Source organism: Daphnia carinata, chromosome 9 (assembly GCF_022539665.2).
Source record: "Daphnia carinata strain CSIRO-1 chromosome 9, CSIRO_AGI_Dcar_HiC_V3, whole genome shotgun sequence".
Classification (NCBI taxonomy): Eukaryota; Metazoa; Arthropoda; class Branchiopoda; order Diplostraca; family Daphniidae; genus Daphnia; species Daphnia carinata.
The window spans coordinates 6,559,508-6,584,575 of record NC_081339.1 but is presented as its reverse complement, the minus strand read 5'-3'; the positions used below and the strand labels follow the sequence as shown (position 1 = coordinate 6,584,575).

The following is a 25,068-nucleotide window of genomic DNA, read 5'->3' as shown; positions in this document are numbered from 1 at the left end:
CTACATTCGCTAACTGAACACCTAATCGAATTTTCTTAAAAAACAAAACAAAACATGGGGTGCGGGATTGGGGATACGTGCTGAATCGATTGATTGAATTCCAGGAATGGTTTGGCGTGGTACACGAACAAACCGTTGAAGGTCAATTAAAAAAAAAACAATTTCCCTAATCAGAAAGAAACAAGTGGTATGTCACTATTGCGTCACATTAGAGCAAAAAACGAACAGCATTTCATCACGTTGTTATGTTCGTTTCCCAGCTCGAGTTAGAAGGACGGTGGCCTCCGACTGATTAGCAACAGCAGAAAACACATTCCCCAACACACCTTTCATTATTTCTACCTGCTGTTACTCTCCCGTGTGGCCTTGAAATGTGTTCACCTCCAATTGCGACACGTATGCCCCAACTTTTAAACCCGTGTTCCACATATAAATAGAGGCTGCATCGGGTTCGATCGAGCCGAGTTGTACGAGTCCCCACCACCGATCAAGTCGAGGGATATAACTACCGTCTTATCTCAGCACGAAACGAACATGGATGTGAACAACAACACGAGCAAAGAGGAAGCCAAGAAGACGTCAATCAAAATGGCCAACAGGATTAAAGCAACTGCTGTTTTCATCATTTGGAAAGTGGAGGAAGCCTAAGAGTCGATGGTCCCTAAACGTGTGACAGAACTTCAGCCTCAAAACGTGCGTGGTAAGTTGAATCATTTTGAATGGTTTCTTTTTCCTTTCATTGCTTGTAATAATAAAAAGCTGAATGGTCCACAATTTCACGAAGCAGGACGTCCTCTCACGTTGACGGTTGTACAAAACACTGATGGTCAAGTCTTATAGCCAATGCGTGGCCTTCCTTCATTTATACTCTGAAATCAAACAAATTGAGAAGAGGCTGTTCACTTTGACGTGTACATTTTTACATTGATTGTTTTGAAAATTATCGTTTATTAATACACTTTATGCCGCAGTGATTCATCTGCATAACAAACGGCTGTGCATAAAGCCACATCCTTTTTCTTTTTTTAGTTTTTTGTTCTTGATTTATAGAGCCGGCCGCGACGTCAATATCAAGATGGAACACACATTATACCACCATCGTGGGTTAATTTTTCCTTTGGCCACAGGGAACGTCAAGTGCTAAATGTTTTCGCCAAAAGTTTGCGTCGTGTCCTCGTCGACACTTTCCAAAGTTCGGGGTTTTTCCCTGCCCCAACCGTAAAATGTAAAAATGCCACAGCTTTATAGCGAAGCACTTAATCACTTTGCATATGGAGAGTCATTACAAGAAATGACGCTTTTTCCCCCCCTATTTTTCGATGGCTTACACCCACACGATTGTAACAGTTTCCATAGCACGGCATCGAAAGCGGCCAAAGAAAAAGAAAAGACAAATTATACACGGCATCATTTGGCTACGAGCAAAGTCCTGTATACAAATACGATCTTGCTGACTCTGCATTTCTTTTGCCTCCGGTTTTCACGAACGAATTACATTTTGCGAGCTGAAAACATATAGCCTTACGGCTAAAGGTTCAACGGTGCCTTTTATAAAGGACCTTTATTGCACCACGTATGCAAATGTTGGCTGCGAAACAAACCCCCCCCCCAAAAACAATTCGGTTAACCCTCTTACCTTTTCGCCTGCGAATGAACACCCGCACTGTTGTCAGTCCATTTCGCGTCCAGGCAATAAAAAAAAACTTCCAGTCCATTAGGAATTCCAGACGTTCCAAAGAGTATAGCCATCAGGTAGATGCAAATCGATTGCACTGACCTCGTATGAGCCAACAACAGAAAACACTCAGCGTGTTATTATAAAAAGAGCAACAATAACTATCAACACATTGACGGACAACGCGTATATGAATGTTGATGTGGAACTACATTTAAAGAAATAATGTCAGACATACTTTTCTTGTTTTTTTAGCAGCGGGCCGCACGCCAAAAGGCTTCACGCCGAGCTGATGACTTTCGAATTGTGCAATCCGGTCTGTCTGCGGCTTGCCAGTCGAATAGACTCTCGTTATCTTTCGCCGGAAGACTCCCCTTCATTTGTTCGTACCACACCTCTAAAAAATGAACAAAAAACAGAATTGCATTCCCATTTTCAATGACGAGAGTCCTTATTAGGTTTTAAATGTTTGGAACACAAGAACATTCGTCAATCATTTCAAACTGGTTGTTTTTTTGGGAGAGGGGGAGGGGGGGTCAATCCGTGCACACGTGTGTGTTTACTTTAATGTGACGTGGATGAACTTCCGGCGGGACTACAAGTATTAAGGGAGTGCCACGAGAAAACGAGGGCTTGACAGCGAAATACTTTAATCGCAAACTCGTTATCTGATGTATGTTCATTCGAAAAAAACCAGGCAGGCGACTAATATTCGTTGTGTCCCCTCGCGTGTCACTTGGAGCTTATAACCAACGCTGATTTACAGTTAGCGATGAAGAATTAAATGAGATCTAACACGCCAAAAAGGAAACCCAAACGGGACGGTTCATCATTTGACCTTCGATGGATTTGTGTATAAATGTACAGCGGATCTCGTTCCGGTTTCCGGCCCCGATTAACATAGTCCGGTTTGCGTCAGACGGTGAAAGGGAAATCAAACGTCTTTCAGTCTTTCATAGGCAAGGAAAAGAGATGCAATAGGCAAGTGTGACGTCACTGAACGTTCGCGATCTTCTTCGCATAAAAAGGAAGGACGGAACCAACCACATCCACTAGTTTCGTTCTGGCCGTACCGCACATCACAGCTGTTCAATTGCCTTGTTTTTTTTTGGATAAAGCGACCCTTGACGATCGTCTGCCATTCACGAAGCGATAAAAAAAGGAGGTGAGAACGCGAATGATTTCTATGAAAATGCAACACAAAAGGAGTTTGATGAGTTACAAGCTTTTCACGTGCGTTGCGGTGGCCATCTTGTTGACACCTTTAGTGGATTCCGTGAAAATCGTGCCTTTGAAAAAGAACTTGAAGACATTCAACGACTGGACGTGCAACAAACCTCAGCCTCGAGTGATTCACATTGGTACGTTTAAATGAAATAAACACTTCCTTTTTTATTGCTTTATTATAAGACGATTTGATTTGAACAGACAATTTGGATGAGTTCAGCGCACCGAATGCGATTTATTTGCCTTCCGCGTTGGTGATTCATCGCTGCGATCAATCGACGGGATGTTGCAAGACGCCCGGTCAGGAATGCAAATCGGTGGAAACGGAAGAGGAGGATGTCCAGTTCGCTATCCGCGCGAATTTCATCGACAATTCTGGTAGTGGCGATCCATCGGCGAAGAGGACGAACAATCGAAACAAAACGAAGAAGGAAAAGAAAATGATGGTGACGCTGAGGAATCACACGCGATGCGATTGCGTCGGGAAATTGGATTTAAGAGTATGATACGCCTGAGGGTCAATGTTGCATCACATCCGGAATTTTGAGCATTCCACCCGTGATATTATGATACCTATTTATTTAAAAAAATAATAATAATTCTTTGTGGTCCATTCTCCCAAAATGGAATGTGTTAAATGTTCAATTAATTTATTGAATTGAACGACTAACTTAATGTTGAGTCACCGTCCCAAAACAAAAATGATTACGTGTTCATATTAATTAAATAATGCGCTAGTATATTGTACTAACAAAATATTTGCATTTCCAATGTTCAGTTTCGCTCATTTTTTGGTATAGTCAATCCGGGCATCGGCTGCTGATTTGCATATAAGTTTGGAGAAGAAGCCAAAAGTGGTCAATCTGTCAGCGGCTTATCTCTTTAAGTCTCTTGATTTCGGTTGACTAGAACTCAAATCCAATTATTGTAGAGACCTATAGACTCGACTGCTTTTCATTTCAAACTTGATTTTTGTCTCTTGATTCTTGAATCTCATTTGCATGGAAATCAATGGCGTCACCTCCATTAAACCCCCCCCCCCCCAAAAATAACGTTGTGACGTGGGGAAATTGTTTTTTTTTTTCTTGCACCACTCTTTTTTTAACACAAATTTCCATAATTAAACCATAAACAAGTCAGACAGTAGTGCTGTAATCAAAATTTCAAATCTCTTTCCCAGTGCGTGCCTTTTGAAAAGCAAATAAATAAAAGAGTAACAAGAATTTTCGTTTTTTGTTTAACCTTTGACTGAATTGCGTGCGGCCAGAATATAAAAATTCATCCTGACACGGATGAAATGAATGCCCTCTTTAAAAAAAAAACCATCCTCACTTACAATTTGTTTTTTTTTTGCGAATGATACCCACAAACGAATGGAAGCCGTGAGCGAAATGGAACGCAATTGGTTATACCATCCTCAGTTGCTATGTACATACACGTTTGTTATAAACCGCTCCTGGCTGAATTTATTTATAGTGACCTCGCCTAAAAACTTGAATTCTTAAAGCCGAAATCAATGAAATATGGCTCATGTCAATCGATTGGGCGTCACTTGAACAGCCTTTCGCTCGCCATTCGTGACAGCTAGAAATTCGCTATTTACCTTGTGTCCAAAACGCTACATGAAATCTTTCGAGCAAAGAATATATATCTGGCGCCCTCACTTGGTCCAACTCTATTCAACTGGTTTTCTCCAATTTTTTTTTCTTGCAATTCTTCATCGTTTGGCCAGACTCCAATTGGGAAAAACCAAAAGACTATCAACAAAATTGCGTGTGTGAATGGCTTACAGGGCCAATCGTGTTTCGTGCAATACGTAGCGTCTTATGCATAAAAGCAGTTGATAATTTTATACAGGTTATGATTTAAGATAAAACTGGAGCAATTGATTAAAAAAAAAAAAGAAGAAAGCGACGTTATTTGCGTTCTTGGGAGATGCTCTGACACTCGCAACGTAAATGATTGGTCAGGATGATTTCCTTTTTCATTTTTTTGCTACGTAGAAATTCTTCGACGATAAAGGTGACCTCCTCTTCTTCGGCCGGCGAGCAACGATGGCCCGTCTTGCAGCATCCGATGGTTTTGTCGCAACGCTGGACGACAGCTGCGTGAGGCAGGTAAATAGCCGCCGGATTATAATCTGAATATTCATCTTCTACCAGAAGGAAAGAGAATGTTGAACATAAGGTAAGTGAATAAGCGTTTATATAGACATACCTAGATAAACCAATCGTGGTTGAGGTTTGTTGCAATTCCACTCTTTCAACACCTGATCGATATTCTTCTTGAATGGCACTATCGTCTTTGATTGGACGGCCAATAAACTGTTGGTAATTAAGAACACGGCCACTAAGAATTTCGTAGAGCCGGAGAAGAACACGGAAGTCATCTTTTGATTTGGTCTGGGCACGTCCATCCCAACAGGTGGCCAGTCGCTGTATGAGAGATACTGGAACATTCGCCTTGTTTTTTATACAAGACACGGTTTTTTGTTTTTGTTCTTCGCCGTTGGGGAAAACCTTTTGCAACATCTAGCAGATATGACGTCACCCCCACATTAGCTCCAATGGCAATTTGCATATTCCACACCACTAACTAGGGAATGAAAGGGCCGACTTTCTCACTATATCTTAAGCGAAAAGGTTTTGCTTTAGAATTTTGCGGAGGAAGAACAAAAAGAGCCTTTTTTTTTGCATTTCATTCGTAGTAATGTGCGACCATCTGAAAGAAAATGAATGGCACTCACAAGACATTCGGTTCTACAAGAACATTGTCCTGTGCGTCGAACAAGTTCCGATCCCGCAAGAGAAAATCGCATTCCTTCATGATAATTTGCACAGCGAAAAAAAGATTGGGAATTCCCGCGGCTGCGGTAACGTTATTTTGCAAGGTTATACGTGAAAACCAAACGTGCTGAAAAATGGCGTAATTCGTGAAAAAAAAATATTTAATTGTTCAAAACACGCAAGGCACTGAGAAGATGAATGTGAGCAGTCAGGGTGGTCAAATCGTTACAATGTCTTGGCGCCGATACGTATAATTGGGAATGAAGCCAATGGCATGAGTCGATTCATCATTGAGCACGACAGCCAGAGGTTATTAATAAAGACAGTATATAGGATATAACATCAGCATTTATAAGATTTTCAGTCCCCCCCTTGTCGTGTTTGTTTACGCTTGATTTCAGTTTGAAACGATTTTTTATTACTGTTCACTTTGTTTTAATTTTTTCGGACACATCCAGCCGATGGTGTTTTTTTTATAGCGACTGCTTCCACGTAATCAATCGGAGACTAGTTTACGACTTATGGCTATTGAGGTCAAACGCTGTTGCTACGCAAAGATGGTCACGCAAGATTCACTTTGCAAACGTGTGTGTATTTTCCTCTCTCGTTCAAGGGCAATCGCTGTCTACATTGTTCACTTATACAGAGCAACATTTGAATCATCGAACGTAATACAATAAACTAAATAAGCGATAGTAAAACAAAAAGTTTGGTGCATTGGTCGTTTTAGTGAGCATCCACCGAGGTCAGAAATTCATTGAGGCAATTGAGAAATAATTCCTTTTCATTTTGATTCCATTTTCGATGTATGGCCATTGTATGTTAGTGTACGTTCACGCGGTGAACGAAGGAAGACCTCCGTGCGCGCAGGTTCTTACGCCCAACGCACTCGCATTGGGTGTGATTGTTCATCGACACCGTCACCTTCTTCTCCCTCTTCTTGATACCGTGACTGGCGTGCTGGTGGTGGTGACCGTGAGCGTCGCTAGACACAACCGCGTGGACCACGAAGCTGACCAGCTCTTCCAGATGCTCGACCGAAGAGCACGTCTGACCAGGCGTCAGGCAACAACCGGCCGAATCATCGCAACGATGAAGCAGCAAAGCGGACGGCAGGTAAACCACATTGGGCGCAGCATATTCTTCCATTTGTCCTGCGATTGGTTAATAAAATGAGAAAGAGATGATGATCCTTCGAATCCACAAAAGGATGTTGATTGATTCGATTTACCGACGTAAACTAAACGAGGTTGAGCATTCTTGCACGTCCATTGTCTGGCGATGTTGATGTTCTTCTTGAATCCGACACGTTTCTCACTCATTTGAGGTGTTGATGCATTCGCTAAGATGAGGACCACAGACAGAGAAAACAAGAACAGCACCGAAGGCTCTCGCAACGAGGAGGCCATGTTTTTTTCCAAGGAAAAAAAACTCTTTGGAATATGTTGTCGGCCGGTAGGTCGGCAGAGCACTGGACAGTTTGTGACTGCGTGCCCGTCTCCTCTTTTTATATTTGGTCTACAGTCGATGCCTTGTGATAGAGCTGGCTGTGGGAAGAGGAAGGAGGGGCGGGACTAACGCGTACCCGAAAGGCAAAGAAATTCCCGGCCGTGAGGAACGGTCCATACGGTTACAGATGTACATACAAAATAGAAAAGATCATTGTCCTTATCTGGCACCCTCGGATCTCTCTCTCTCCCCTCTCTCTTGGAATCGTTCAATATCGTAGTCCTCTAATGCGGCGGGACACGTTTAGAGGCGTGGTTTCCTTTTGAAACGCGTTTAAAGGGAGAGACATTTTTTTAAAAATGTATTTACATATACAACATAGACATGGTATCTGGTGTTGGTTAAGGCCCAGTGACCACACAGCGTCAGCAAATAAACATGTTCGTATGTAGCCGTTTACGACAAGTCACGTTCGACAATACTCATCATCCGCTGCCACGCTGCCGTATTCTAAATGATTGTAGCTACGCGAAAGTTTATTGTTTTCCTTTTAATTCCTCACATTTGATGACGGTATTACATTTAATGGCTGCAGTTTATCCAAGGTTGTCCTTAGGCCCTCCCCAAAGCAAAATATCTAAGCTTCTGTTTAGAGTTGATCACTTATGAAGCTGTGGTTTATAAACATGGAGATATAAACCACCGACCGCTGATGGATATGGTTGCGATAAGGTGTCAGCCCCGAATATGGATCGGCTGTTTTTCTATTCCGTGGCATTTCTTTTGTTTGTTTGTTTGTTTTTTTCACCCACAAATGGGCTGGACAATGCAAATAGAAGGTTACGTAATTATTCATCGACCATCAATCGAAGTCATTGTGTAATTCTGACGCCTATTGTAGAAGAACATGAGCCTGCTTAATGCGGAAGTCATATTCAAGGTGAAATTCGGATGGATCTTTAATAACGAGAGCCGGAGTTGTAACCTCGCCGGAAGTGTAGTAGCCCTCCGTATATAAAGAGACACCATCCATATCGCACCGGAATTCATTGTCAAGCAATAATTTTTCAACGATCGCCATGAAGATCTCTGTAAGCATTTTCAATTTCAATTCAATTTCGTCTTTGAATTATTCGATTTTTACAATACCAGGTTTATATTTTTATTGCCTTGATGTCGTGCGTCGGTTCCGTCCGATTCTACATTCCCGAAGTTAAAGCCGCTACGACAGGGCCGGGACGCATTCATGATGCTGGTAACGGAGTTGCAGCTTATTTGCCTGAAAGATACACGCCTATGCCCTGGGCTCTTCGTCAACGGGCCCACACGACTCCTAACGTTGTCGCTGCCTATTTACCTAACCAATATGGAACGATACAGTGGACACCGTGGGCTCTTCCTCCGCGTTTAAACGATCCTCCTAAAATCGTGTCCGCCTATTTACCTGATCAGCATTCCTCGATATCTTGGCGTTTACCGTTGCAGCACAAGGAAAGGACGGGACGTTCGTCTCACGTGGTTTTTCCTGCGACCGCTAGAGGGGAACGACTACTCACGATTCAGATCCTTTCATTCACGCGGGAAAACCAACCGGTTCCCGCTCAGAAATCTCTTGAGCTCTACCCAACGAAATTTAGCGTTTATCCCGTTCAAAATGAATTGGTTTTTCGTTTGTTTTAGAACGGATACATAATCACCTTGAATTTCTTAACTGATAAGACCAATAACCTTTTTTTTTCAGTAAAAAAAATTATCCCAATACTTTTATTTACCTCAATTACCGGACCTCATAATATTTAAAGCAATAAATGGGTCGTATGTTCTTTGATAGACAGTTGACAGGAATTGTGAGATGTTTCAGTTTTTATTCTTTCGTTTGTTTCGTTTTAGCAATCAAGCCAATTTATGACAATGTCCAAGAAAGCAAACGCACAACTAAGCAATTTAAGTAACGAAAATTAAACATTAAATTTAATCGTGGCGGGATTCGAACCCGCAATTTTCGGATGACAACCATTTTTAATAGAAGTCCGACGCCTTATCCGTTAGGCCACACGATCATGTTAAATTAATTAAAACTTAAGATCCTAATGAGATAACTCCGTAGGTAAAAGATTTATTAAATGACATTGCAAAAATGTTTTTTTTAAAGAAAATTTAGCTAACTTTTTTTGTTTAATTCAAATTTCTTACAATTAAACTGATTAACTTTTACGAAATTGAATTAGTTGAAATAAATCTCGAAAGATGCCGTTTGCTACTCGTTTTAATTGCATTAAAATTTAGCTAATGTAATTTATGCAAATTTTCGCCATTAAAACAAACAAAAAAGGGGGGTAGGAGAAAAAGAAATGTTTCTTTGTTTGTTTGTTTGTTCCTCAGCGAATTTGCATAATACCTTTGTCACTGTTTTTCCTTACCCCCACCTCCCTTTCTGAACTTCTCGATCTTTCCCATAGGGGAAGGGTACGAATTTGCGAAGAATCCTATGTAAATATTTTTGTTTTTCAATTTTGTGCTCTCCCACCACCCCATAATCTTTGGAGGGTTCTCTAATTTTTCTTACCCATCCCTCTTGCAAGAAGGGATGGCCTGAACTAGTCTGTACTTGTTTTCAGTCCATTCCTGCCTCCGTCCCCATCGACACGTGTGCATGGCTTCGTGGAATTGCAAACACAGAAACTATGGTGTGATCAAACGTGTTTGACTTTTCTAAGGTGGTGAACGGTAAGAAACCATATTTAACTGTGTTTCCCTCTGATTTCGAGTACTTTCACCCTTCCTACTTTCAAATTTGCATTTTACATTTTCTGTACATACGAATTTGCATTTCTTTTTTTACGCGGGCTTTCCAATGCCCAAACTTGGTTTCTAAAATAGATTAGCACTTTTCCCGAGAATATTTCATTAGATCCCAGTAAATACTGTAAATAAATTGCAATTTTGAAAGCTGAAAGTTGAATTTGACGATTTCCCTACTTTGTCACGTGTCCATCTAATCTACCATACTGAAAAGTGAAAGTCTGAATTTGTTGAATCGTTACAGAAATGGCAGTGCGAGTTTCATCTAATGTTGGAGCCGAAAACGTGTATTCTTTCTGAATGCCAGATGAATTGTTCGGTAATAAAAGTATTTTCGATTATTATATATTAATATTTTGAATCTCCATTAAGACAAACACGGTAAGGAAGTATGTCGATGATGCACTCGAGTTACACCACCATTGCTATAAAAATCCTAATACTTTGAAATTAAGACAAACCTTTCATTAAAATGCATCTTTTTTTTAATAGTAAAGAGCAGCAGACACTGCAACTGGAACTGTGTCCGCTCGCTTGATGACGGCTGCTGGGGCAGCGGCTGATGCTGAAGCGGACGCTGCGGCAGCTACACCGGCTTCGGCCGACAAAACTTCAGCGGAAATTGGCTCTGGAACGCAAACATCGTTCACGCAAGTGGCACCTCCGGTGTAACCGGTGGCAGCAGCGCCTTGGGTGAGGCTCAACGGCGCGGCGGCAGCGACGGTGGTAGCTCCGGCAGCGGCAACGGTGGGCGATCGCTTAACGGCGGCAGTTGAAGCAGCAGCGGTGGCGGTGGCAGCGACTCCGACTTCAGCGGATAGAACCTCAACAGAAACGACTTCAGGAACGCAAACATCGTTGACGCAGGTGGCGCCACCGGTGTAGCCAGTAGCAGCAGCGCCTTGGGTAAGGCTCAAAGGTGCGGCGGGGGCAGCGACGGCGGTAGCTCCGGCAACGGTGGGTGATCGTTTCACGACGGCGGCGGCAGCAGCTGGGGCAGAAACTGATGAAGCGGCGGCGGTGGCGGTGACTCCGACTTCAGCGGAAATAACTTCAGCGGAAATTGGCTCTGGAACGCAAACATTGTTGACGCAAGTGGCGCCTCCGGTGTAACCAGTAACAGCAGCGCCTTGGGTAAGGCTCAAAGGTGCGGCGGCAGCGGTGGCAGTAGCGCCAGCGGCGACGGTGGGTGATCGTTTAGCTACGGCGGGAGCGACAGCGGGGGCAGCAGCGGCGGCTGCGGCAACTCCGACTTCAGCGGACACGACTTCAGCGGAAATGGGTTCTGGAACGCAGACGTTGAGGACGCATCTGGCACGGCCGGTGTAACCAGCGCTCACGACAGCAGCGCCAGCAGTGGCGGTTACATCAACAACTGGTGCGGCGGCTGCGGCGGTAGCTCCAACGGTGGGCGATCGTTTGGCTCTGTAAACTGTGGCTGTGTAAGTGGTGGCAGCTTCGGCAACAGGGGCAGCAACGGCTTCAGGTGCGGCGATGGCGGATGTTTCAACAACGGCAACGGCTTCAACGGCCGGAGTAGCTACAACTTCAGCGACGGCTGCAACCTCGACGGCCGGTGCGGAGTAAGCGGGTTCGGCTGCTGGTGCTTCAGCTGGTGCTGAATAAGAAGTGTCTACTGCTGGTGCGGAATAAGAGGTTTCAGAGGCCTTGTCGGAATAAGAAGCCTTGTCGCCCTTGTCGGAATAAGAAGCCTTTTCGCCCTTTTCGCCTTTGTCTGAATAAGATTTCGAAGATTCTTCCTTGTTTACCTCTGCGGATGCAGCTTCTTCATTTTCATTGCTTTCGGCAGCCGCTGTCTTTTTACTGCAAAATTAAAACAGGTACGATTAATTTTCATGGTTATACCTTTTGAATGGTTTTTCACAAAAAGATATTTTGTTCTTAGGGATTTGCAGGATCAACTCCACATAGTGAAACGAATTTGATGTTTTTAGAAGAGAAAAAACTGACCCGTAAGGAGCGGAGCGGATCTCCGAGACGAAAACACTGGCAACGAGGAGGACAATCAAGGTGAGCTTCATTTTCTGAGTTTGTTTCGAGTCTGAATGTGATGTTTGTCGACGCTGAGCTCGGCTATTTAAAGGTAGAGAGCGGGGCACAGGAGGGGGGTTACGGTCCAGCGTTGCACAATCACGACAAACCGTTGGGCGGTGGGGTGAGGCTGATCTGCCACCTCCCACTTGTATCGGGGCACGTTCGTTTAAAAGGTTGGCCCGATTGGTGTGTGTGCTGTCCTCAAAAACTAGAATTTTTTGTCTAAGGAAAAGTTGTAACCAAAAATCTCTTACGTGAAAAGAAAGTATCATTCCCTTCGGCGAAAATGGCAGTCAGTGAAGAAAAAACAAAATACAGGCTTTGAAATTGGCGCAATGGTGATTGTAAAAATCGTACGTAGGCAAAATTTCAAATGCTATTTACTCTTTGCTATCTGTTATCGAAATGCGTAACGGCGAATTCGTTATTAAATTGTTATGTCAATGATTTGATCCTGATTTGTTCATTGTTTTCTACCTGAATGACCGCCAAGTTCAAGTTCAATCCTAATTTTTAATCCAATGGGCCCAACACCATTTTCGTCATCTTTTACGATCTCCCCTTAAAAAGCTACTGTCCGTATGCAAATTCAGAGCGTCGTAAATGGCTTTGTCTTGGAACCGTGAAACGTCTCTATTAGCAAATTGTTTTGTACCCAGGAACTTGAAGGAAAACGACCAGCTGCTAGAAGATGTTTCTCTTAATTTCTTTTTGTCGGTGAAAATTTGCATACACTATTGAGTCTATTACTGAAATACTTCAAAAACAAAACAAGTTAACAAAAGAAAGCGTCGACCGTCAGTAGAAGTGCATTCTCGTTCCCGTTCTTTGAATTTTTGCGTCTACCATTTTAACTTCAACTATCAAATGCGACGTGGTAGATGACCTACAAGACGTTGGTCCAAAGAACAATGGCGAGAGAGAGAGAGTAGTCATTCTAGCAATCAATTTTGTTCATATTTTTACTGTCTGACAATTTTCAAACATGCCATCCATCTTTCGCCAAACACGTTGCAAAAAAATGTTTCGCATATCGCACTATTTAAAAAAAATAATAGGTTTGCCAAAATGAGTTGGCCGCAAAGTGCACGTCACGATGGGTTATAGTACAACGGTACTTTCTAAAAGTCCCTGGCTCTCGAAGATTTGCGACTTGCAAAGTTGCTCCCTGTAAAAATTCGATTGCAATCTAACAATCATCCGTCATTTTTTTTTTTTATCCCAGTCAAGGTCCGTGCGTTCGGCTATGTTTGCTTTCATATTTAAAACTATTGTTTTTCTCAGCAGGATGAATGGTGCACATTTGAATGTGGGGATAACCCAAGTGAGATTGCAGAAAAAATAATATCTTTCGTCTGCTGATCGCCTCCTGATATGTTCGTCTTAACCGGGCCAAGGTAACATTTTTTTTTTCCTACCTGGGGGTGTGATCTTTTTTTCTTCTATTTTTTTGCACACGGGCCTAAATAGTCCAGTCCTTTAACCCGTTCGTTTTTTTTTTGTGTCTATCTTTAGATGTGCAACTTTCAACGAGTTTCGAGGCGCCATTCAGGTGAGAAAAAAAATTAACTTATTTACGTTTTTATGCTGTGTCATGTGCTGAAAATTTTCAAAATTTGATAGTAAAAATGAACTGAGTTTGGGATTTACAAACGAGTTGATTTCCGCACGTGGGTTCTTGAAAAAGGAGGAACTTGAAAATTGTAATTCAGGTTGCTCGTATATCCGGTCGCTAAATTGTCAAGTTCCGATAGTTTTTTTTTTTTTGCTGTTGGTTACATTGACATTATGGCCCAGTTAGTCGTAACTAAATATCCGCATACCATTAAGCAACGGGGCTGATTTCAATAGTTAGTACGACAGTTTTTCGCGTCATTTTAAAAGAGAAAAAAAAAGGCCATCGACTCGAACAGAAAACCAGTTTTCTCTTTTTCGTCTAATAACAATCGTGTCCCCACCCCAGATTTTTATATGCAAATCTTCGTATTCCTAATTTATTGCATGACGGGAGTTTTTCGGAGGATAAAGCTATCGTTCACAATGATTTATCGTATTTAATTTTCTAGTTAGAAACGCGTCACTGCAACGATCAGTTGTTTTTATTTCGATTGCCCGAAATAATGTTTTGTGCTGTTAGGATTGGAGTTCATCGACATCCCAATTTGTCCTTGTATTGGGTTTTTCACAAACGTCGGTCATGTCGGTGAGAAACGGTACAAGAATCGTGTCAATGACGAAGCATTGATTGAACACACTACGCTGCGCTGTTAATTTTAATTTTTTCTGTGCCTTTTGGCGATCGCAAACGTCCGAATGAAGGGACTTTTGTGAATGGAAAGTTCGACGTGTTTTCCCATTTGTTTTCTTTCGTTTAACATTCAAATCAGTTCGTCGTAATCAAGCCTTTAGAATTAGTAGAAAAGCTGAAGTCAAGGTTGTTTCATACGGCTAGTGGCGTAGGTTCTAAGACTTGTAGATATTCGGTTGTTACTAAGTAGGTTCAACAAGCAAACGGGTTTTTCTTATATTTCGAACGAAATTGGCACTCGTAGCACGTTTTAAACATTGAACGGATTTACCTAATCCGTCTGTCACGCGAATTTTTTGTTTTTCGAGGCGATCGTCCGTACCAGCCACCGTGAACTTTTCCCTTAAAAATTTTTTTTTGTTTGTCCCTACATGGATTTCTCAATTGTTTGTGAGCAGACGACGCGACCCTGGGATCTTTGAAAACAAAAATGTTCGGGGTATTTCCAATTGTCGGTCGATTGGTCAACATGAGAACCTGATTGAGTTGCGTCATTGGTTTTCGCATGCACTGCACAAACGCTCGATAACATTACTATGTTGCATTGTATTAATATTCATAGGAAAAAGTGACGAGTTGAAGCAAAAGGAAATCCACAACAACGGGGACGATACGGATATGTTAAAATATCTCTGTCACGAAATACGGGATTGACGAGATCGGCTAGTGAATGTCCACTTTCCAGTTGAAGAAGAAAGTGGCGATGGTAAATGTCGTCCCCTTAATTTTTCATTTTAAAAATTATATTCCATTCAACAATGTTTTGTGTTTTCAGTTTTTGTTGCTTGGCTGCTCCCCTTTACCTTACCCGGGATATGCTACGTAAAACCGGCTGGAACATTTGTTGGTGTAAAATTTCGAAATATCGCTGAACTTTCGGATGAAGACTTGGGATGAGATGCTGTATCGTTCCAATAGTAGGAAAGAGGGATGGTTAGGAACAAGCATTTAAAAACGATTGTTTTGAAAAAACGCCGAAGGAAATTGGCGAATTGTTGCTATGAAAGTAAGTGAATCAAAAAACAAACATCAGTTTGCTTTCAGTCCAGTTTTGTTATCAAGACAGTCAAAACAGATTTGTGTATTTTCTCCAAATTTGTGCTCCACTTTTACATTTTTCAGAGCTGTCCATTTTAACCAAAAAAAAAACAACTTTGAGTTTCATAAAAGAGGCAACAGCTGCTCAAGGTAAATGAGTTTTCCTCGATGTCATAACGCCTCACTATGATTGGTATTGTACATTTCAGTTAACTCTCGGGCAAAGTGAGTCGACGTGACAATTTGATTGACTGCTGGACAACGTCAAACTTGACCGTTGGTGAGAGAAACATTGGGCTTGCCCTGGTAGGCAAAACAATGATTACAAGTTTTTATTTGAAATATTTCTATTTGCTTTCTTTAAAAAAAGGAATTGATAATCAAACCAGAAGGGCACTATGAATGAAAGGACATTCTACGTCACATTCCAGACATGTCCGCAAGCATAGGTAAACTCACTGTAATGCAATTCACGTAAAGGACAATATGCGTCGCTTCTAAGTAACTTTTGCATCAACTGGCACAGCTTTCATGTATGTAAATGCAACTGACAGGCAAATATTTATTTCCTTTTTCCATAGAAAATGACAATTAAGTTGATGTAGAAATAGTTTCCTTTGAATTCGATGTTCATTTCGTTTGTCCAGGGATGTCTCCTTGTTCTAAGGCTTGAAATTTCGTAAAATTCCCTCGTAAAAATTAATGTAACAATCTTTTCGTAGTAATCAAGGAAATGACGTCAGTGAAACACGAGCCACACCCAATGTTCGTATCAAAGACATTATTTGATTAGAGGTTCATATTGCGTCAGAAATTTGTAACTTTCATAAGCAATCAGCCAATTGACGGTCCATTGAGTTGCACACGTACGTTTGATTATTATTGGATTGTGACCGGTTCAGAAAGGGCGTGGCCGTAACTAGATTCCTGCCCACACTTTCGCCTCCAAGTGATTGTGCACTGTACAAAACGTAGAAATTAAATAGAAAAAAAAAAAAACTATACAGACATTGATCAAAGGCAATGGCGACCACTGATAAGAACGATTGATTAACGTTGTCCAAAATTATCGAATTCTTTTTTGTTTCGAATGGAGTTGAAATAAAAGTAGGGTCTCTACGTCCAATTGGGCGCTATTTAATTTGTCCGGCTATCCAAACGAAATGATATCCCACTTTCTATAGAGTGAAAGTACCCAACTTCTTGTGGGTGTGGCCATGTAGAGACAAGTTGTTCCATTACGATTGACATTTATCTCGATGTCTTCCTTTTACAACTCTCGTTTTTTAAAATTCCGTTGAACAAAGGTTCTTTTTTCTCTCTAATTTTCTATAGATAGTAGAATCCAGTTGAGTAAGAGGTCCTAACATGCGGTTAATTTTCCAAAGGCTGTTATGTAAGCTGCAATCGGGAACGTGTGCGATCAAGGCCAATACCAATTCAAGATCATTGATCATCATTCATCCTTCAGGTGAAAACCACGTTTAAATAAGTCAATAATTTAAAACTAATAACCTATTGTTTTTAAATATTTTGTTTCAGATTCTGGATTTTGAATCGAATGAATTGGACGTTGTAAGTCACGTCCTCTTTGAAATAACCGAAACTTGTCCCTGGCTGTATTTTTAAATTCGCAAGTGTTTACATGAAGTGTAACATCACACGTACGCATGCAAAGTACTGGGGTAGTATGGTTTAAAAGAAAACAATTAACAAAAAACGAAACAGAAAAACGGGTTAACAATGTGCGTTGATGCGTAACAAATTTTAGATGGGACACTGGTGATTCTGCCCGCGGAAACTACCTGGAGGACACGATGTGTGAAGTTTAACGAGCGGTTGCGGCCTGGAGGGAGGCTGACACGTGACTGCACCCGAACCGTCTCGTTGAAGTAAATTGCCTTCGGCGCAAGATCCGCGGATGCTCAACTGGACGCACTGGGGTTTGGCCACCAATGGATCTGGGCTCCAGTACACGTGTTCACCATCAGCGATGCAATCAGCAGGTACTTCTTCACAAACAACTTTGCTCTCGGCTGACATAGTTAACCACGTACCGTTTTGGCAAGGACCCTGATGACATTTTTGAATAAAATTATCATTTAGTACGTCATTGGGTGGCCTTGATGTTTTACCTGTTCGTTTAGACGATGACAACGGCCATCGAGCTCGGAGAAGACCAAATTGCGATCGTCTACGACGCAATCGCAAACGGCCCTGTTGTCTATTCCATCGTAGAGGAGCATGTCTTTCTTGGACGCGCACGGATTGAGATCAGCTTCTTTGGATTCAACGACGACGCAACGTTTGGTCGGGGCGAAGAACGATTCATCGGGTGATGGACATTTACGAGTTCTGAAATGGTGAGATGTAAATGTAAAATTCTGATTGAAAAATGATAAAAGAATTGGCAAATGTACCCAGTTTTGAAGCGGATTCGGGCCACGTCGCGTTTGAGTCCGAGACGGATCTTGTGCTCACGTTCCAGGGCTTTGACGTCATCGGCCAGCAGCAGATTGTCGTAGATCTGATCGCTCAAATAGACCATTTTCGGCCACAGCCTGTTGTTCAATTTGTAGAGGGACGACTGGACGTCGAGGAAATCGTTTTCGAAAATGTCCTCTTCAATGTCACGTTCCAGCTCTCTCATGTACCTCAACAGCCTGGCTCTAGCCTGTTCCAGTGTGATGGGCACGACCACCTCTTCTGAAGAATCATCTTCAACGCTGACTGGATCGAAAACTTCCGATGACCAGAGATCAGCCACCAAAGGCCGGCCAATCAAATGATCATCGATTGGAATTCGAGGTAGATATCTTCAAAACGATTTCAAATTATTTTTAATTGCTTTTTTTTTTTTAATTAGAAAATTCTCACCCGGATTGAGGCGCTGCGGAGCACAAGGAAGTAAGAGCCAGCACAGCTAGCAAGAGCTTCATGTCGGTGTGGATGCCGGTTGCAATTTGATTCGCTTCGTGGATGGCACTGGTCTTTTTAAAGCCGAGCTCTGGAACCGCAACCGGGCCCCAGACCGATGCAGGAAATGCAGACGGTGCAATGAACTTGCGCAATTCACAACGCAAAATTTTTTATTTCCAAAGAAACTGGTGTGAACGTTGGAGCTGTTACGGACGATTGGGAAAATCCCGAAGCCCCCCCCGGCTTGTTTCCATTTTTTCCTAAATGCGCATTTCGACTTTCGGATAGTCGAACTCATCGCAATGGACGCACAAATGTCCCCATCCAGGTTACTAAAGGTTATTGCACGTCGATCCAGTTTATATATTTTTTTCTTTCTAGGTAATTCCGCGTGTGTTGTTTTTCCGTGACGAAGAAAACCGGTTTTTTTCCCGGAATGAATTGACGTAATCGGCCAAGCCCATTGACTCATCTTCACGCGGAACTCGTGCTCCGGTATTAGCCTCATTTGAATAATATGTATATATATATGTTTGTTTTTTGTTTTTGTTTTTTTTTCTAAAAGAAAGTAGGCGGTGCCGGTACACGGATGTTTTCCAGCAGAAACGTTCTACAATAAGGAAATAAAAGAATAATTTCCAATAATAAAAACGATGGTTTCAATGGCCGGAACGATCTCGATTTCCGAAGCCTACAGCAAAGTTGGATATAGCTCGTTTATCTATCTAATAATCAGCCAAATTATTAGAGGAAACAGACCATGCCAATAAACGCAAAAACCACAACAATCGAACTGTTAAACGTTTAAAAGTCGATAACCAATCGCCAAGGATTTTTCCACAGGCCGTTACGTTCAAGGATGTCAACGTCTGGAGGCAGTCTCCGCTTGCCAACTGCGTGAGTCATTGTTTAATGGTTTTATCGCAAATTTCAGACGAGTTAAATTCTTTTGATGTTGAGCATTAGAAAACTTTAATTTCATGCTTGAAATAATTAAAACATTGTCCGATTGTTGCAGGATTGAACGGAACTCTGTCCAAAAATGTGCAAGTCAATTGGATGTGCCGGAAATGAACGGACAATAAGGCAAACACGACAAACCGTGTTTCCCGTTTAACGGAAAATGATGTGACCGTCCGCAGCGGTAACTATTGAATGAGATTCTATTTACCTTTTAATTTGATTAACTGTGGGGATGATGGACGACTCTCAATAGAGACGGAGAGAGTTTCAGTATAAAGGAGCTTTCTCTCGTCAATGAGCTAGTTTGTTTCTATTTGCATACGTGTTCGTGGTGAAATGCGGATATCTCGTTCGCTGCCACAACTCACGATGTTGGCACACTAAAAAATTAATTGGCAAAGACGTTGCAAATTGGCTAATGGAGAGAAACGAATAGACGCGCTAAATTATATTTGGCAATAGGGGAATTACAATGAGACGTGTTCTAAAAAAAACAAAATGACGTAATTGCATTCAAACTCTGTTTGAATATTATATGCAATGATTTCTATGAATGTTGAGCTCGTTACACTTCGGCAGAGAGACCCTCTGCCTCCTCTTCTTCCGCTTCTTCAACTTTGGCCGCTTTTTTAGGCGCTGGCGCCACCACGGCCACCTCTTCCTTCTTGGCTTCGGGAGCGGCTTCTTCGACGGCGAGTGTTCCAAAATCAATGGACGGTTCAGCTTCAGGAGCTTTTTCTTCCTTTTTCTCTTCAGGAGCCGCTTCGACCTTTTCTTCCTTTTTACCTTCCTCAACTTTAGTTTCGGCCGGACGGTTGCGTAACCGACGTTCCCTGAACCTACGCGGCCCAAAAAGTATTTGATTTAATTGTATACAAATCGGGTTATGTTTAATTAAAGGACAATTTAAACATTTTAGAGAAGAAAAAAAAAAAAGACAACCTTGGCCAATGAGGAGCCGGTGCGGAGTCGATGACTGAGACGCACACGACGGTAGCGACCAGGAACAAGGAAAGCAACGAGAATTTCATCTTGCGACGGGCTTCAAGTCCTTGGACTGAATGTGACCATCGACACGCACCCACCGGCCTTTTTAAACGCAGTAAAAGTTATCTTTTTTTTTTTTTTGTTGGTTCAAATTGAGAAAACGAAACGGCGTGTCCCAATGTGTAATGGACAACAAGTTGAACAACTAAACGCGATATGCAATCCTCGTAATCGACAAGTCCGTGTTTGTGCAAGTCAAAATTCCAGTCCGGAGCAGCTTTCCGAATGTTCTGAAAGTTTGCCCTTTCATAGGCAACGCCCCACTTGCTTGTCCAGGCTATTTTTTGATTTCATTTTCTCTTTTTATAGAAAGAAAAATTCACTTTTCATTTCAAAAAAATTAAAAAGAACGACTCAAGAATGAATCAGTTGAGAGAAAAAAGGAATGTCCTCTCCTAATCTTTGGTACGTGAATTGATTTGGAACTTTCGATTCCGGCTAATGTGGCGAGTGCGTCGTTTTTGAAGCTTTGAAAAGTGAATTGATGTATTCAATTTAAGAGTAATCTTTCTTCATTATTTTATTAAATAGAAAGTTCATTTTGACGAGTAGATGTGGCGCTTTGAGCGCGTTTGGCTTTCACCCTTAATTTCAAAAACGAGTTTACACCAACTCTTATGATAATGTGATGAGATTCAAATTTTATCATGAACTTGAATCTTTAATTTATAGCTTTAATCAAGTTGATTGCGTTAGTAAAATAAGAATTGAACAGAATTTTGTTTATAGAGACACCATTGTTTATTTTGACGCTTGTTTTGCTTGTTATTGTATCGAAAACAAAGACATCGTGTTGTATAGGACTCGAGCATTTTGATATTTATAGAAGTAATATTTGATGTATTTTTCTTTAATAGACGTTGGCAACGGACGAAGGAATCTGCGGGGGAGGATGAGCATGAGTGTCCGTTCCAGTGAGAAGTCTGTTGCGTCGAAGTATATAAAAATATAATGTTTGAGGGGTTAATATGTTTTATAATCATTTTTTTTTTCTTGTTATCGTTTCAGGATTTTAAATGTTTGACGTGAGTTGAAATGGTTTAATCCTCTTCTTCGGCGCTTTCGGATCCGCCTTCACCTCCGCTCTTGCCTCCTTCGCTTTTGCTTCCTTTACCTTTGCCTTTACCTTCTTTATTTTTACCTTCTCTTCCTTTACCTCCCTTTCCTCCTTTGCCTTCTTTCTCTTCCTTTCCTTCGTTCTCTTCCTTTCCTTCTCTACCTTTTCCGTGTTTGCCTCCTTTACTTCCTCTGCTGGAATTGTTGTATCCTTTGCTTACTTTTCCTTCTTTGTTTTTGCCACCTTTGCCTTCGTACTCTTCCACCTCGGCTTCTTCGGCTTCGGGAGCCTCGTATTCAGCGCCTTCGGCTTCGGGAGCTTCGTATTCGGCGCCTTCGGCTTCGTATCCTTCCGTTCCAGTTTCTTCCACTTCGGCCGCTTCCGTTTCAGTTTCGGCGTAGCTCTCGGTGGCGCTGACGGCGTATGCGTCGACTTCAGGGGCCGCATAAGCGTCGACCTCGGGAGCCTGGTAAGCAGGGGCTTCGGGAGTTTGGTATTCAGGAGTTTCAGGGGCTACGTACGGAGTTGCAGTGGGTTTTGGAACTGGGATGATTGCAGGAGCTGCAGTTGGTCTGGGAACGGGAATGATTTGCGTGACAACCGGTGCGACGTATGGCGCTGGTGTAGTCGGGTAGAAGATGGGAGTGACGGCTGGAACGAATGGACCAACGACGGCTGGAACGACGGGGGCAATGACGGGTGAAACGGATGGTGGACGGCTGGGACCGGACGAAGTGGAAACGCCGGCCGAAGCTGTGACTCCTCCAGTTCCAGTGGCTGTGGCTCCGGCCACGGTTCCGATCGGGATAATCTCAACTGGGATCACATCAGCTGGAAGAGTTTCGGCAGTGTGTCCGGAGATGTCGACCACTTCGAAAACGGCGAGATCATCTGGAACATCGTCGGGAGAAACTCCGTCGAGATTGTGAACTTCAAAGACTTCGGCGTTGGATGCGGTGGAGACGCCGGCCGATGCGGAAACGGGTCCGGCGTTGCTGGCCACTGTCGCTCCGGCCGATGCGTCTACGAGCGGGATGATTTCAACGGGGGTCACGTCGGCCGGAAGAGTTTCGGCAGTGTGTCCGGAGATGTCGACCACTTCGAAGACGGCGACATCGTCTGGAACATCGTCGGGAGAAACTCCGTCGAGATTGTGGACTTCGAAGACTTCGACGTTGGACGCAGTGGAGACTCCGGCCGATGCGGAAACGGGTCCGACGTTGCTGGCCACTCCGGCCGTGGCACCGACGACTGGGATGATTTCAACGGGGATGACGTCTTTCGGCAGGGTTTCGTGAGTGTGTCCGCTGATGTCTACGACCTCGAACGGTTGAATGTCCTTTGGAACTGTGCTGTGATCTACTCCGGTCAGGTCGTGAACTTCAAAGACGGGCACGATGGCGGGGGAGGCTGCGACGGATCCCGTGTTTGTTGGCGAGCGCTTCTTTGCGTCGCTGATGTCGGCCGTGGCTTCGGCTGTGGCGGCCGGATGAACTCCATCGATGCTGACGCTTTGCTGTTTGAAGAAAGTCAACGACTTCCACGAGTCGTTCCTTTTACGGAAAAAAAACAAAAACAAAAACGGAAGTGAATTTCAGAAAAAAGAAATGGCGCACAAGGATCAAAACGGAATTGAGACGGACCTGTTTGCCCGTTTCCTTCGCTCGCCACCTTCGCCTTCCTCTTCTTCGGCTTCTTCCTTTTTACCACCTCCTTTGCCTTTACCTCCTTCTTCCTTTTTGCCTCCCTCGGCCTTTTTCGGCTCTTCCTTTTTCGGCTCTTCCTTCTTGGGCTCTTCCTTTTTAGCTTCGGGTTCTACGGAACGGCTACCCCCTCGATTCCTCCTGTTTTTTTCAAAAATTAATTATTGCATTTTTCACTTTTTGAAAAGGTGAAAGAAAATGAACAAGAGGATCAAACCTGGGGAAGGTGGGCGCCGAATGGACGCAGACGATGGCGACGATGAGGAACAGTGCGAGCAAAGAGAACTTCATGTTGTGTTGGAGTTCTTGGACTGAATGTGACTCTCTTGCTCGCCACGCCGCCCTTTTTAAAGGGGGTAAAAGTTAGCGTGAGTGCGCGAGTCTACTCTCCATCTCTGCTCTGATTTTTTTTTGTTTGTTTTTTTTTCATTCTCGTTGAGCTGCTTTGCTCCTTTTTTCTTTCTTTCTTTCTTCGTGCTCACGGGTTTATGCAACGCGCACCGTCGACGAGTTTCAACAAACATCTCGGCCAACGCCCCGTCAGCACGCCAGAAAATCGTTCCCCTTTTTTTTTTTTTTTTTTTTTTTTTTTCGTTCTCTTACCATAGACCAGCTTTTTAATATTATTATTTTATTTTTTTTTCGGGGCGTCTGAAAGTTTTTTTTTTTTTTTTTCGTTCCAGGATAGACGGTTGTATAGTGAGTGCGTTCGTGAATGGTTAATGTTTTGCTGGGGGAATGGTATTTTTTTTTTTAACGAATGAGTTGGCACAGGTGTGTTGCACAATGACACTCGTCAAACAAAAGCTAATAGAAAGAAACGAGTTATTTCAATTATGGAATCGTATGGTACTAGTCGGCCGCATAGAACCTGCTGCTACTATAACCTTGAATGGCAATAGTGAACACGTATTTAGTTAGAAAGCTCATGTTGATGTTGTGCTTTGAGATTTCACGATTCTATTGTTGAAATCGAGAAACGGGTTTGCTCGTTGCAACGGCCAAACGTGTATCGACATTTTTGAAGGAAAGCAAAGGCGACATTGCGTGCCATCTGTGGGAGTTGAATGCCAATCAGGATAGTGGACTCGAACCCGCATGTCTGGTTGGGTACATTCATTTTATTTTCGAGATGGGTGTTCGAAATTCGAACACCGTGACCCGCTGCGTCGTGTGTCAGGCCAAGTCTCTCTCTCTCTCTCTCTCTTTCTGTTCTGTGGGAAATCCAAAAAAAGATGAAGAAATAACAAAAAAAAAAGGCGACTAGTTTATACTTTCTCGACTTCCAGTCTCCGACTTCAATCATCAGGAATTCCGAGCTAGAAAATCTGTTTTTGTTTTGTTTTTTTCTTTCTTTTTTTAGGGGAGTCCTTAAAAAAAAAAAAAAAAAAAAAAAGTTGTGATTCGAATGACGTGATAGAGTTTCTTATAAAGTGAAAACCGACAACGACATTACGGTGGGTGGCAGGTGAAACCGAAACACGGGGCCAAGTGAAACAGAAACAAAAAGAGTTTCAGCCAGGAGCAGCGCTCGTTTCGAATGACCTCGCCCGACTTGCACGGCCAACAACACCGGTTTCTCCTTAATTTTCGGTCCCGAAATGATTTCAACGACGACAAAAAAAAAAAAATGGTAATAAGAATATCTGATTGTTGTTATCATTCCAATCTGCTTTTTGCTACAGTTGTTTCGCATATGCTTCATAATCGTGTATATCATTCTTTTATTTGTGCTGTTAGGCACGGTGCTCGTCAATCACCTAGCAAAACTGGGTTGTGAAATGATATTTGAAAACAAAAAACAAGATTCCAATCGTTTTTTTGTGTGTGTGTGTGTTAAGGGTATTGCGTCGTGTAACTAATAAGCCAACTAATCTTGTCGAATCGTTCCCCAGTTGATTGCAGCCAACTAAAACGTCAAGGACATTTAACTAGCAATTCGTTTCTTTTTCAAACTAGGCATTTAAAATGCCTAGCTCTGTAGCTACCCGAAGGGCACTTGTTTCGGATGCGGCGTAGCGGCGGAAACGTCTGGCGCG

At 42.6% G+C, this 25,068-nt stretch overlaps 7 protein-coding genes, 2 long non-coding RNA genes and 1 other non-coding gene across 11 annotated transcripts; 3 read left to right on the top strand and 7 right to left on the bottom strand.

The window, feature by feature from the left end:
* Positions 1–2,867: 2,867 nt before the first annotated feature.
* LOC130697918 (uncharacterized) lies at positions 2,868–3,428 on the top strand. The gene is made up of 2 exons (XM_057520713.2): positions 2,868–3,036; positions 3,104–3,428. The coding sequence occupies exons 1-2, from the start codon at positions 2,868–2,870 to the stop codon at positions 3,406–3,408; spliced, it is 474 nt and encodes a 157-aa protein (XP_057376696.2). The 3' UTR covers positions 3,409–3,428.
* Positions 3,429–4,671: 1,243 nt separating this feature from the next.
* LOC130697921 (uncharacterized) lies at positions 4,672–5,331 on the bottom strand. The gene is made up of 2 exons (XM_057520715.2): positions 5,120–5,331; positions 4,672–5,057 (listed from the first exon to the last, which is right to left on the bottom strand). The coding sequence occupies exons 1-2, from the start codon at positions 5,316–5,318 to the stop codon at positions 4,819–4,821; spliced, it is 438 nt and encodes a 145-aa protein (XP_057376698.1). The 5' UTR covers positions 5,319–5,331; the 3' UTR covers positions 4,672–4,818.
* A 934-nt stretch (positions 5,332–6,265) lies between these two features.
* LOC130697917 (uncharacterized) lies at positions 6,266–7,155 on the bottom strand. The gene is made up of 2 exons (XM_057520712.2): positions 6,920–7,155; positions 6,266–6,842 (listed from the first exon to the last, which is right to left on the bottom strand). The coding sequence occupies exons 1-2, from the start codon at positions 7,095–7,097 to the stop codon at positions 6,511–6,513; spliced, it is 510 nt and encodes a 169-aa protein (XP_057376695.1). The 5' UTR covers positions 7,098–7,155; the 3' UTR covers positions 6,266–6,510.
* A 1,954-nt stretch (positions 7,156–9,109) lies between these two features.
* Positions 9,110–9,197, bottom strand: Trnar-ucu (transfer RNA arginine (anticodon UCU)). Its single transcript is given in 2 exon segments — positions 9,110–9,145; positions 9,161–9,197. It is a non-coding gene; the product is annotated as a tRNA-Arg (tRNA).
* A 1,013-nt stretch (positions 9,198–10,210) lies between these two features.
* On the bottom strand, positions 10,211–12,062 carry LOC130697944 (antifreeze protein Maxi-like). The gene is made up of 3 exons (XM_059496844.1): positions 11,911–12,062; positions 10,917–11,763; positions 10,211–10,697 (listed from the first exon to the last, which is right to left on the bottom strand). The coding sequence occupies exons 1-3, from the start codon at positions 11,979–11,981 to the stop codon at positions 10,425–10,427; spliced, it is 1,191 nt and encodes a 396-aa protein (XP_059352827.1). The 5' UTR covers positions 11,982–12,062; the 3' UTR covers positions 10,211–10,424.
* A 1,216-nt stretch (positions 12,063–13,278) lies between these two features.
* LOC130697970 (uncharacterized) lies at positions 13,279–15,627 on the top strand. The gene is made up of 6 exons (XR_009003085.1): positions 13,279–13,391; positions 13,510–13,546; positions 14,865–15,008; positions 15,078–15,308; positions 15,425–15,490; positions 15,550–15,627. It is a non-coding gene; the product is annotated as an uncharacterized LOC130697970 (long non-coding RNA).
* A 1,310-nt stretch (positions 15,628–16,937) lies between these two features.
* Positions 16,938–18,349, bottom strand: LOC130697961 (uncharacterized). Its single transcript, XM_057520753.2, has 4 exons — positions 18,218–18,349; positions 17,761–18,156; positions 17,476–17,695; positions 16,938–17,413 (listed from the first exon to the last, which is right to left on the bottom strand). Exons 1-4 carry the CDS (start codon positions 18,277–18,279, stop codon positions 17,108–17,110), a joined length of 984 nt encoding a protein of 327 aa, XP_057376736.1. The 5' UTR covers positions 18,280–18,349; the 3' UTR covers positions 16,938–17,107.
* Positions 18,350–18,421: 72 nt separating this feature from the next.
* LOC130697971 (uncharacterized) lies at positions 18,422–19,399 on the top strand. Of its 2 annotated transcripts, none has more exons than XR_009003087.1 (4): positions 18,422–18,587; positions 18,641–18,754; positions 18,829–19,156; positions 19,278–19,399. It is a non-coding gene; the product is annotated as an uncharacterized LOC130697971 (long non-coding RNA). The 2 variants fall into 2 exon arrangements; XR_009003086.1 differs by having other exon boundaries at positions 18,825–19,156.
* A 239-nt stretch (positions 19,400–19,638) lies between these two features.
* LOC130697965 (uncharacterized) lies at positions 19,639–20,321 on the bottom strand. The gene is made up of 2 exons (XM_057520757.1): positions 20,165–20,321; positions 19,639–20,061 (listed from the first exon to the last, which is right to left on the bottom strand). The coding sequence occupies exons 1-2, from the start codon at positions 20,251–20,253 to the stop codon at positions 19,788–19,790; spliced, it is 363 nt and encodes a 120-aa protein (XP_057376740.1). The 5' UTR covers positions 20,254–20,321; the 3' UTR covers positions 19,639–19,787.
* Positions 20,322–20,986: 665 nt separating this feature from the next.
* On the bottom strand, positions 20,987–23,408 carry LOC130697958 (fibrous sheath CABYR-binding protein-like). The gene is made up of 3 exons (XM_057520749.1): positions 23,247–23,408; positions 22,970–23,170; positions 20,987–22,879 (listed from the first exon to the last, which is right to left on the bottom strand). The coding sequence occupies exons 1-3, from the start codon at positions 23,318–23,320 to the stop codon at positions 21,310–21,312; spliced, it is 1,845 nt and encodes a 614-aa protein (XP_057376732.1). The 5' UTR covers positions 23,321–23,408; the 3' UTR covers positions 20,987–21,309.
* Positions 23,409–25,068: the final 1,660 nt, after the last annotated feature.